The sequence below is a fragment of the Gymnoscopelus braueri genome, assembly GCF_963280865.1.
Source record: "Gymnoscopelus braueri genome assembly, chromosome: 2".
Taxonomy (NCBI): Eukaryota; Metazoa; Chordata; class Actinopteri; order Myctophiformes; family Myctophidae; genus Gymnoscopelus; species Gymnoscopelus braueri.
Window position 1 is genome coordinate 6,303,404 of NC_137604.1, and position 13,314 is coordinate 6,316,717.

At 43.2% G+C, this 13,314-nt stretch overlaps 1 protein-coding gene across 1 annotated transcript; it reads left to right on the plus strand.

Annotated features, from left to right (window-relative positions):
• Positions 1–309: 309 nt before the first annotated feature.
• On the plus strand, positions 310–9,954 carry LOC308075842 (uncharacterized protein; the record flags this gene model as incomplete). The annotated part of the gene is made up of 16 exons (XM_080415821.1): positions 310–379; positions 2,420–2,762; positions 2,909–3,142; positions 3,417–3,536; positions 3,671–3,833; positions 4,008–4,182; positions 4,613–4,908; positions 5,085–5,266; positions 6,712–6,807; positions 7,020–7,175; positions 7,294–7,539; positions 8,161–8,328; positions 8,843–8,947; positions 9,146–9,190; positions 9,344–9,448; positions 9,898–9,954. Exons 2-16 carry the CDS (start codon positions 2,421–2,423, stop codon positions 9,952–9,954), a joined length of 2,490 nt encoding a protein of 829 aa, XP_080271947.1. The 5' UTR covers positions 310–379; position 2,420.
• Positions 9,955–13,314: the final 3,360 nt, after the last annotated feature.

Here is a 13,314-nt window from a genome sequence, read left to right on the forward strand (position 1 = left end):
AGGGCTGACAAGAACCTAGTCACACAAAAAAAGCCCACCCCTGGAACAGGTAGTGAATTAAATCTAACCATTATCCCCCAACAGGGATTCAGACACCCCTAACCCTAACCCTAGAGCATTTTCTAATGCTGGTCTCTCATCAGAAGTTGGAGAAAAGAAAAAACAATCAAGCCCCCTGTGATGTCTGTGTCACATGTGCACGTGCCTGCAACAGATCAAAGGGTGGCAATTATAATACACAGGTGTGTTAAAATGATGCAATCATGGCTTTGACCAGCAGTGCAGACAGAGCTGTTGAAGGGTGAAGATCTTGAAGAGCAAGCACAACTTGATTTTTTGGCACAGCATATTAAACCCTCTGGATTGGAGCGGAGTAAAGGTATGTAATATGAAAGGACACAAATGTATGTGTGCGTGTGCGTGTGTGTTTGTGTGTGTAAATATAAGGTTAGAGCTAACATTTGCTAGCATAGCGAACCAAATCCTCTGTTTCCATAAACATACACAAACAACCAACAACCAAAATAGAGCTTGTAGATCTGCTATTTTGGATTTCTGCACAGTGTAACATTACTGTCCTGTTTAAAAATGAATGAATGAACATTAATGAAACCAAATGGACACATTTGGGTAATTTTTTCATGATAGGTACAGTAAGCCAGTAGTGAAAAGGGAAAATGTGCATTTATGAATTAACAACTTAAAGCAGGGGTTTTCAACTGTTGGTCCGCGAAGGTATTGCAGGTGGTCCCTGGCCATGCATTTAGATTTTTTTTTTTTGCTTTTAATAAGTTTCAGGAGTTTTCACTGTATGGTGTGTGTGATATGAAATGTGAGCTTTCCATAATCACAGTAATCCTTAATCATATTCCATCATATTCAAGGGCTTTTGCTGAGAAAAGAGACAGACCCCATCACTTTCAAATTAGAGCACTGCAGAGGGTAGGTGTCTGTGTACAGATGCTCGTTAATGTTACAGGCATAAAAGCAATTATGCTTCTGCACTGTCAAATAGGCCGGACATCTAATCTAAGATTAGTGGGACTCACCATTGAGTCACAGGACTCACTTCATAGATTTTTTTAGATATTATGTTGATATTATATTTGATTTGATTAGATATGTGATGTTCCTGACAATTAGTTGACTTTTGATGAAAAATCCCGCATATGTCGGTATCGGTTGATATCGGTATTGGAAATTAGCAGTTGGACAATATCGGAATATCAGATATTGGGAAAAAAGTGGGGTGGATCTATGATGGACCCACCACGCACAATAGTGGTGGTCCCCAGGTTGCTCTTAGTCAGGATGGTGGTCCCTGGGTCAAAATCAGTTGAAAACCCCTGACTTAAAGGGATATTTCACTTTAAAAAAAACTTTGGGTCATTTTATCATTTACTCAGGCTTTTGTGAGCCCCCCAGACCATTTTTAAGTTGCTTGATTCAGTATTTAGATATTTGATATTAATTTGATCAGACACGCCCCCTTCCTATACAAACCCATTATAACTTCAAACTCCATTTTTAACATGCTATATTTATCAAAAACACCCGTCCTTGGTTCTAGTGACTCACCCTGCCCTCCTAATACGCGAGGGGGCCGTGTTTTTTCGATAACTTTTTTCACTTATTTTAAGGACGGGTGTTTTTGATGAATCTAACATGTTAAAAATGGAGTTTGAAGTTATAATGGGTTTGTATAGGAAGGGGGCGTGTTTGATAAAATGAATATCATATATCTAAATACTGAATCAAGCAACTTAAAAATGGTCTGGGGGGCTCACAAAAGCCTGAGTAGATGATAAAATGACCCAAAGTTTTTTTGAAAGTGAAATATCCCTGTAAGCCCTGTTTCAAATATTGAAGATAGAAGACACTTTGTGAGCTTCAGTTTTATAAAGGCTAAATGTGAATTATTAGCAGCATTTTTGTCATTATATTTTTTGATATGAATTAGAACTTAAGTGTCAACTTTTTAATAACTGTTCCTTGGGGCTGGATGGATGGCACAGTGGTCAAGTGTTTAGGTACTAGCGTATAGTTTGTAGATTTGCTAAGTTTTGTGCCACTTGCTTGCTTTATAAAACCAGTGAACACACCACACATCCTGGTACTTCACACTGCAAGTGCAAGCTAGGGCTGCTGGGTTTTAATTATTTGAATGCAGTGGGATGTGTGGCATAGCTATTGCATGTGTCCCCATTTCATTGTTTTGCCACTATAATGCAAGATATCCTCATAGATGGACACACCCTCTAAATGGCCCTATTTGTGTTTCCTGTTGCAATGTTTGTGTTTCCTGTTGCAATGTCTTATATTTGAGGAATATTGGGTAGTCTTAACTAACCAATCGAACCCCTTGAGAATCACAAAATCTCACAAATTCTCTCTCACCCCTCTCTCTTTTAATATTTAGAATGCCTTGCTGTCATTTATGCCTGAACACCTATAAGGTGGGCTCCCTGCCAGGCCACCTGAAAAAGATGCACTTCTGCAACAATGTGAAGGAGCGAAAGCTCATTCTGAATCTCTCCAATAATTGCACCAATATTCGGTGTTGCCCCTGTCCAGTCCCGGGGTGTGGAATCGTGGGCAAGAACTTGGGGAGGCACATGATGTTGGTCCATAAGGATTTTAGTCATGACCAGCTGGAGACATTTAAAGATATCGCCAGAAGAGGGGAGACAGATAGGCTCCTTAAGAAGCTCAGGGACAGCAATCCCAAGATCCCTTTGATGACCACCTGGGACGACGACGACGTATGTACAATATATTTTGTATTATGTTGGGCTTCCCCTCCTTCTCCTTATGCATATCCTCTTCAACTTCGTTCTCCCTCCGATTTCCTAGTCTATCTAGTGCTCCTATTCTGCATGCTGATCATGTTTCTTCTCTCCTTACACAGAATAATGATCTGGTGATGGACATGCCCGCATCGCCCAACCAGCCAGCCAGGCGGGAAGGACCATGCCACAAGCCTGGGTGTAAGGCACTGCAGAGGCAACTCATGGTTCTCATGAAAAAACAGCGGTGGCTGAAGGCAGAGCACCAGAGAGCAAAGAGGGAGATTTGGGCCTTCAAGAAGGCTGGCGCACTCCATCAGCTCTCCCAACCAGTGGTGCCAGAGGTAGAGGTAGAGGTAGAGATAGAGGTAGGTAGAGAAATGTATGTAGTCAGTCGTATCTGTCAAGTTGTGTTGTATACAATACATTACCTAACAATTAAAAAATGTACACGGCAGACAGTGCTCAATAGAAAAAACTATGACCTGTGTAGAAACTAGTGCCGATGAACTCGGCACCATTCACTTCTTATAGTTGCTATGCAGCATGTACAGTCACAACTCCTATTTGTGTAAAAATCGGTGCCGACTATTTCTAGTCCAGGTTTAACTGTAACTCTCCATACATCAGATGAGTCCAGAACATGAACCCTATCCTGACTATTTGGATCAGGACACTGCCGAGAGTGACGTCGAGCAGATGGAGTCTGCTGCCCCCGCCCAAATAAAGAAGAAAGGGACCCCTGTAAAGGTATTATCATTAATTAAATTCGCTGTCCCACTCAACATCATGCACACATTATGTAGAGATCTCTTTTAATCTCGTTTGTGTATAATTTATGTAATGGTTGATGTGGGCTGGTGTGTTTTGTCTTAAACATCAAGATGCTGTCACTGTCACCGGAGAAGGTCTTGACGTCTCAAAGCTTCAACGTCTATTCTTTGAGCTTGGATGACTCCTCCTTCTCCCCCTCCAAGTGCCAACCCTGGACAGAGGGGAATTGTCGGGGAAATAAAATGCGGGCCATTTCGGTGCCTACATCCTTTGGTGAGTGTGTGTGCGCACACACACACACACGCACACACGCACACACGCACACACACACACAGATAACCAGGGCTATTCATATGCCACATAGAACATAATACACTGTATGTCTGAACTATCCAGGCACAAAAAGGTTGAACAATTCAACAATGTGTGTTACATGTGTCATTACAGAAAATGTCATCAAGACATATCAGGAGGCCCGTGAGGGAGCAGAACCCAGCGTTAATGCACGCGCCAACGCTGGTTCCAAGGTCAGCCGCATAAAGGCCTTTATAAAATACATGACCCACGGTGTGGCCAAGACCTCGGACTGGAGGTTCCTAGCCAATATTTCTAGGATCAAAAAGTGAGTTTTGGTGGATACAAACATGTTTGTACGGTAACCGTCCGGTGTTGGATTTGCCCAAACAAATGACAGTATATTTGTGAGGGTCCTCAGTTGGAACAGTCTAATCTTGCCTCTCGGTTCAAACATATAGATATATTATGAATATCTCTTTCACAAAGCTGTAAATGGGAGAATGAATGTTACTACATTGATACGTTTGGGGTGACTCATTTTTGGAAAGCAACATGGATCTGGACCGGCCCTTTTATGTCAGCTGAGTCCAGGGCCAGTCAGTCAGTCAGTCCGCCTGCAAGCCATTCCCCTCAGTTTGCCAGCCTGTCAGTCCGCCAGCCTACCTGCTTGCTGCTATTGCGATGTTAGCTTTTTTGTGTTATCTGTTCATGTATATTACCATCAACATCACAACATTATCTCCAACATTTTGCAGCTTTTACAAGACCCTGAAAAGTGGAGCACTGAAACCCACTTCAGTGCTCCACTACCTTCAGGCTATAAAGCAGTTCCTGGGACATGGAAAGAGCAGCCACGTCCCGGCTTGTAAGCTCAACGAAGGTGAGTGGTATAATATCGACACCACCTTCGGTGCGCTTATAAAAGGAATCCGAAGGCCTGTCATGCGGCACCAACAACTGACCAAGAGAGCAAAGCATGAGATGCTCCCCTCAAAGCAGGACATACGCACATTCCAGGTGCAGGCCAAGCAAAAGATTCCTCAGGTCCTGGGTATGTTAAACCTCTCATCTCATCAGACTATACCATTCCCACACATACCCAGAGCCATTCACCTCCAATCACAATATAGCAACATTTTCCAAGGCTTTTAGCCTATAAAAACATAATACTTATATTTATTGTTTGCACTTCTGTCTTTTTTCACCCCCCTGGCCCTTTTTACCCAGAGCAACTCAGGAGGAAGCCAGGTGACACCGCCCTGAGGTATCAATTCTACGGCCTCATGTCCGGGTACTGGTCAACACTTTATGGACACAGGCCCTGTGTTCTAAAGAACATGGTGGACCAGGAGGTCACGGCAGCCAGAACCACCAGGGACAGGACCAAGTCCAAAGAGTTCTTGATACTGGTGAGTGCTTGTTTAGATTTATTCACTTTCTTCCTGGGACCATATTGTTAACAAATCCTTTGACTTTCATGTAGGGTGGCATGGTAGCTGAGTGGTTAGCACTGCTGCCTCAATAACTTACCTCTTCATTTCAGCTGAGTCCAGGTTTAACTGTAACTTTCCTCTCCATATCAGCTGGCCTGGGTGCGGGGGCGGGCCCCCTTCCATCCGGTGGTCTGACATGCAGCATAGGGCGACCCTGCAGGACTGTGTCCCAGGTGTGGGAAAGTTGGTTCGTTGTTTCGTTTACGGATTTCCACTGCTTCTCTTATACACCGTCCCTATGACAACGTCCCTATATCCCTATGAACTATCTTACCCCTCTCCCAGTCCATCAGGTGGTTTTCTTTAAGGTTCTCCTGTATTGGTTGGGTTGGTGTATAACATTATTTTTTCTCACATTATTTTTGATGTTCTTTTTAACGTGTATCAAATGATCTGCCTGTCACACTTTTTCAGCCTCTAACTTACCCCAGCCCGTAAAGCAGGGGTGGGCAACTTTGATGCTGGAGAGGGCCACTGTATTTCCACACTCACTCCAGAGGGTCACTATGTGTCCACACTCACTCCAGAGGGTCACTATGTGTCCACACTCACTCCAGAGGGTCACTATGTGTCCACACTCACTCCAGAGGGTCACTATGTGTCCACACTCACTCCAGAGGGTCACTATGTGTCCACACTCACTCCAGAGGGTCACTATGTGTCCACACTCACTCCAGAGGGTCTCTATGTGTCCACACTCACTCCAGAGGGTCTCTATGTGTCCACACTCACTCCAGAGGGTCTCTATGTGTCCACACTCACTCCAGAGGAACACTATATTTCCACACTCACTCCAGAGGGTCACTATGTTTCCACACTCACTCCAGAGGGTCACTATGAGTCCAAACTCATTCCAGAGTGTCACTGTATTTCCACACTCACTACTGTCAGGCAGAAACCTCTTATCTCTATTCTAGTATCTCTTCATTCTAGTATTTTGCACAAAAGTAGAAAAATTTGCCGACCTACAAGCTCAAAATGCGTCTCAATTTTGAACTTGTAGATTTGCTATATTTTTATTGTAATACGGAAAAGTAACATTTTAATTTCAAATGCATTTAGTTATACTTATGTCAACTTTATGAACTTAAATACAAATACATTGGACATAAAACAGACCATTTTCTATACTAGTCATTAAACAAACTAAATTAAAGCAACTCATGTTTGCATGTTTGGAATTGCTTAAATCAATACTATATCAGTATTCATTTATTAAAACGGCAGGCTGCATTAAGTGAAGGTGGGGGCCGCATGTGGCCCCCGGGCCACCAGTTGCCCATGTATGCCGTAAAGTGTCAGCCTGCTACCAAGAGCCTCTTTTCCTTTTCCATGTGTAAATATTTCTCTCTCTATCATAGGTGAAGGAGCATAAGACGGCCGACATGTTTGCAGAGGCATGCATTCATGCAACCGAGGAGGAGTTCTCTTGGGTGGAGGACTGGCTCAGTATTAAGGTTAGTTAAGTTATATCAGTGCTACAGTAAGGTGGTTTACTTTTCTATACCTTTATGCACAAGCACACACAAACACAAACCAAACGCATACATCAACTGACATATTAACACAACTACAGTAGGTTAATTAGTACAGTGGACTCGTATACCTTATTGTTACTCCCAATTTGTCCAACCCAGCAATTAATACAAACAATTTTCCTTGTCTCTAGGAGGAGTACTCAAGGAATAAGAACAGCTACGTCTTCTTCACTGGAGGGAAAGGAGTGTGCGATGCACTCCTTTCCCTCTTCCAGAAGGAGTGGATGAGCTGTGGCCTTCCTGGGAAGCCCTTCTTCATGTTAATCCGGACTGCCATCTCCTTTTATGTAGGCAGCATTGGCCAACATTAGATAATCAATTTGTTTGTTCAATATATTGAATATATGTGCACCAATTTGATTTCTCCATATTTATTTCGTGTTTTGTATGTGCTAAATGAAATAGGCGCGTCAAACAACGTCTGTGGAGGGCCGGAAAAAAATCACGGATCTCATGGCTCACAATACCGAAATCTCCGACAAATTTTATGCGTTGAACCCCACAACCAAAGAGACTGCGGAGATCAGGGAGCTGATCCAGAGAGCCCTGGATGGACCACAGCCTGATACCACAACTGAGGAGATGGAGGCGCTGGCGCTGAAGGCCAGAGAAGAGGCCATTCAGGAGGGGGAGTTACAGTTTCAGGCTGAGGTACAGACCAACAACCAGCTCCGCGAGGAAGAGTTTAGTCAGGCTCTAAATACCACCCCTCAGCATATACCCACCCATCAGCATCCAACTACCCCATCCTCTTAACTATCCCCATCATTTAACAATCCTCATCATTCATGAGATTAGTTTAACCTGTGCCTCTCGTATTCTGTAATTGCTCATCTAACAAGTGTATCTACACAAGTAAGACGCGCGAACACTGGAAGCGAACGCAGCTCGAAAATATTGTGTATTTACGGACTTGTAATCCGTGTTATTTCACCGTGATGGGGAGAGAAGTGTGTGTGTGTGTGTGTGTGTGTGTGTGTGTGTGTGTGTGTGTGTGTGTGTGTGTGTTGTTTTGCATTGCATTGTAATGAGAGCATTGTCTCAATTCCTGCACTCTGGCGCACTCGGGTGGCTGCTTACAGGCAGTGCACGCATGTGAGTCACATGGGGGCATGAACACAGACAGACAGACACACACACACACACACACAACCTGAGCAGGGTTACATAGTAAGCTCCACTTACATTACATTACAGTCATTTAGCAGACGCTTTTATCCAAAGCGACTTATCTATTCTCTCACTCACTCACACTCTCTCTTTCACTCTCAGAAGGCCACTGTCAAGTCCAAGAAGGTCCCTGTCAAGTCCAAAAAGGCCGCTGTCAAGTCCAAGAAGGTCCCTGTCAAGTCCAAAAAGGCCGCTGTCAAGTCCAAGAGACAAGACAGTGAGGATGAGACTGAGGAGGAAGGAGAGGACGAGACTGTGGAGGAAGGAGAGGTATGTTGGCTTATTTAGAATACATCTAACTACCCCATCCTTTAACACTGAGCAATAGGATAAGGATAAGGATAATTCCTTTTAACAGGTCGTTCATGAAAGTCCTTGCGGTCTTGTTTCCAATGAGAACCTGTGAGCAATTGGGGTTAAGAGTCTTGCTCAGGGACAAATTTCATATCATCGGCACATATGCTGGGATAGCCTGGAATCGAACCTGGGGCAACCAGGGCCAGCTGGTTCCCTAGGCGGGCTCACTAACCACTCAGCTATGGCCGCCCCAATACAGTTACAGTATAGTTGTCTATTAGACACATCTAAAAAAGGGTAAAAAGTACCCCCATCCTCTTAACTATCTCCATCATTTAACTATCCTCATCATTCATGGGATTAGTTTATCCGGTGCCTCTCGTATTCTGTAATTGCTCATCTAACAAGTGTATCTATTCTCTCACTCACTCACTCACTCACTCACTCACTCACTCACTCACTCACACTCTCTCTCTCTCACTCTCAGAAGGCCACTGTGAAGTGCAAGAAGGCCCCTGTTAAGTCCAAGAGACAGGAAAGCGAGGATAAGACTGAGGAGGAAGGAGAGGACAAGACTGTGGAGGAAGGAGAGGTATGTTGGCTTATTTAGAATACATCTAACTAACCCATCCTTTGTATTCTGTAATTGCTCATCTAACAAGTTTATCTATCTATCTATCTATCTATCTATCTATCTATCTATCTATCTATCTATCTATCTATCTATCTATCTATCTATCTATCTATCTATCTATCTATCTATCTATCTATCTATCTATCTTTCGTCAAGTCCAAGAGACAAGACATCGAGGACGAGACTGTAGCGGAAGGAGAGGTATGTTGGCTTATTTAGAATATATCTAACTACCCCATCCTTAAACACTCGCCATCATTTAACTATCATCATCATTCATGAGATTAGTTTATCCTGTGTCTCTCGTATTCTGTAATTGCTCATCTAACAAGTCTGTCTGTCTATCTATCTCAGAAGGCCACTGTCAAGTCCAAGAAGGCCACTGTCAAATCCAAGAGACAAGACAGCGAGGATGAGACTGAGGAGGAAGGAGAGGACGAGACTGAGGAGGAAGGAGAGGTATGTTGGCTTATTTAGAATACATCTAACTACCCCATCCTTTACTACTGAGCAATAGTCGTCTATTAGACGCATCTAAAAAAGGGTAAAAATGGTCTAAAAGTGGTTTAGACGTCCATTCTTAGCCTAGACATTGATTAGAGGTTTTTTTAAATGTCTATATATAGACCGCCTATATCAGAGATGTCTATTCAACGGCTAAAATATAGACGGTCTATAATATATACACACACACACACACACACACACACACACACACACACACACACACACACACACACACACACACACACACACACACACACATATATTTTAATCAATGTCTAGGCTAAGAATAGACCACTAAAAAACTTACATTTTAGACCAATTTAGGCTAGACGTCTAGGGACCATTAGACGTCTATTAGACCGAAACATGCTCAGCGGGTGCCCCCTCAGTCTCTAACATAGTTATACATTGGTATCTATGGACTATTCACCTTCACACCTGTGTCAACAAGAAGCTGAGGAGTGGGTATATTGTCTTGTGTACTTAGAGAATTGTGTATTTTGTTCTTCCAAAATACAGGTTGAATACCAGGAAACTGGAGATTCCTACTCATCCCCAACGGATGAGAGTGATGAGGAGAGGGAGCCCGAGGAGAGACAGCCCGAGGAGCCTGAGGAGAAGGAGCCCGAGGAGAGACAGCCCAAAGAGCCCAAGTGGACCAGAAGTCCCATAATGACGAGGAGACTCCCAAGGAGTTCTGTATTGAGGTCAAACACCTCAATATCCTCCCCCTATAAGAGATATGCGTCCCTGGCAGCGGAGAGAAAGAAGAGGGTAGAGACCAGGGGAAGAGGCAGGTCCAGGCTCCAGTTTAGCAAAAAAGTATGTCTTCATAATGACTGCATAATGACTGATGCTCCATTTATCGCTAGGAACATACACACTAGCTGACATGTTTATATCTGTTACCTGTGAGAACCTTACCTGACCAAACTCCTTCATTCTTTCGCGCTATACTCGACAGTTCAGAATTATACGTTCGCTCTAAAGCGCCCCAACTTAACTCTCCAAACTCCTTCATTTCACCTGTGAGAACAATACACATGACCAGATTTGCCTTCCCCATCATCATACTTTAACATCATGTATTTAGTCATTTAACATTAGTTTATGATGGTACTAATATATTGTGTTTGGTCCACAGGTGTAACTCCAAAAGAAGCGGAGCCAGGAGTGAGGAGAGAGCTGTGTCTCGTGTTCGTGGGAGGGGAGCCGGGCGGAGAAGGGGATTTTTTTTTGTACTGGGCTCTACTGGGCTCTAATAGGCTGGACTAGGCTCTAGTAGGCTATGCTAGTCTCTAGTAGGCTGTACGAGACAGTACTGTATATAGCCTAGAAACGTTCATCAAAAAAAAAAAATGTTTAAATTACTTCTACAAGTGAAGAGAGAGCTGTGTCTCATGTTCGTGGGAGGGGAGCCGGGCGGAGAAGGGGAATTTTTTGTACTGGGCTCTACTGGGCTCTAATAGGCTGGACTAGACTCTAGTAGGCTGTGCTAGGCTGTACTAGTCTCTAGTAGGCTGTACGAGACTACTGTACTATAGCCTAGAAACGTTCATCAAAACTATTTTTTTGTTTAAATAAAACCATTAAACTTCATTCAACCATTCAGCCTCTTTTATCACTCCATTACATTGTTATGATGGTCACAGAATCACTTTGAATTTATGAATGTTTTTTAAAAAAAGTGTTTTTGGCCACATATTCTTGCAGTCAGGAGTCAGTATTGAAACAACTGGGTTGTGTACATAAACGTGCCTCAGTTAGTGGTGGCCTTAGAGGCAGACGTATTACGGTGGACTACACAGGTGATACAAAGTTGTTAGAGATTAACAAGTTAGAATCCATTAGCCTTTTGTGTCTTTTGGAGGTATAGCTGTATAATGGTGGTAAAAATGTGTGGACATCCTTAAAAAGGACACTGGAGCAAGACGGCCGAGGAGATCGCCAAATGTATGGAGGACTGGGATGACTGGAGACGAAGATGGGATATTTGTCTGTGGAGTACCTGATGATGTATAATGGGAGGTATAGCTGTATAAAATAGTTACAATACAATAATTAAATATGCCCGAATTTGCATAACTTTCCAGAATCAACATTGGAACATTGGATAAAGCCAGAGACAACATTCTTATTTCATTTTGTTTACATGTTAGAGTCAAAGGTTTTTAACAAGGTAATATTCAATATCTATATGTATAACTCCATAAACAAGATAATACTGTGAGCAGGCATAACAAAAAACAGTTTTTTATGCTTAGTTTTGGTGGCCAAATTCTAGTTTTTTTGATAATGATAGTGATAATATAGGGTTCCACATATTCAATGCATGATAACTACCACTAAGATACTAGTCTGTAATGGTTATCAAACTAGACTTGTACAGCTAGTCAAAACAACAAACCTGGATTTGCCCACCCTTTTGATAGTCATGGCTCAATTTTGGGGTACAATTTTACTTTACTAGAAACGTAAATGTAGAACTATTGGTCCTGCGCACAGACTCATGTAAAAACTATTGCCTGTGTACACAGTGTTTAGTCTCAAGTGTGAGGAGCCACAGGGTGTACTAAACTCTACTGGGCTCTAATAAGCTGTACTAGGCTCTAGTAGGCTTTGCTAAGCTGTACTAGGCTCTAGTAGGCTGTGCTAGGCTGTACTAGTCTCTAGTAGACTGTAAAAGACAGTACTGTACTATAAGCCTAGAAACATTAATGCAAAACTATTGGTCGTGCACACAGACTCATGTAAAAAATATTGCCGGTGTACAAAGTGGTTAGTCTCAAGTGTGAGGAGCCACAGGGTGTACTAAACTCTACTCTGCTCTAATAGGCTGTACTAGGCTCTAGTAGGCTGTGCTAGGCTGTACTAGGCTGTACTAGGCTCTAGTAGGCTATGCTAGGCTGTACTAGTCTCTAGTAGGCTGTACGAGACAGTACTGTACTATAGCCTAGAAACGTTCATGTAAAACTATTGATCGTGAACACGGACTCATGTAAAAACTATTGCCCGTGTACACAGTGGTTAGTTTCAAGTGTGAGGAGCCAGAGGGCTGACAAGAGCCTAGTCCAGCCTAATAGAGTCTAGTACAGCCTAGCACAGCCTAGTACACCCTGGTCTAGCCTATTCAAGCCCGATCAAGCTTAGCATAGCCAATACAGCCATCTAACTAGCCCCCGTCTCCTAGTCTATTCCCCCACTAGACTTGACTAGGCTAGACTTGGTTGTACTAAACTATACTGGGCTTTAATAGGCTGGACTGGGCTCTAGTAGGCTGTGCTAGGCTCTATTAGGATGGACTAGGTTCTTGTCAGCCCTGTGGCTCCTCACACTTGAGACTAACCACTGTGTACACGGGCAATAGTTTTTACATGAGTCCGTGTTCACGACCAATAGTTTTACATGAACGTGTCTAGTCTATAGTACAGTACTGTCTCGTACAGCCTACTAGAGCCTAGGGACAGCCTAGCACAGCCTACTAGAGCCTAGTCCAGCCTATTAGAGCCAAGTACAGTTTAGTACACCCAAGTCTAGCCTAGTCCAGCCTAGTGGGGGAATAGACTAGGAGAGGGGGGCTAGTTAGATGGCTGTACTAGGCTATATACTAAGCTGGATTGGGCTGGAATAGGCTAGACTAGGGTGTAATGGGCTGTGCTAGGCTGTACTAGACTCTATTAGGCTGGACTAGGCTCTTGTCAGCCCTGTAGCTCCTCACACTTGAAACTAACCACTGTGTACACGGGCAATAGTTTTTACATGAGTCCGTGTTCACGACCAATAGTTTTACATGAACATTTCTAGGCTATAGTACAGTA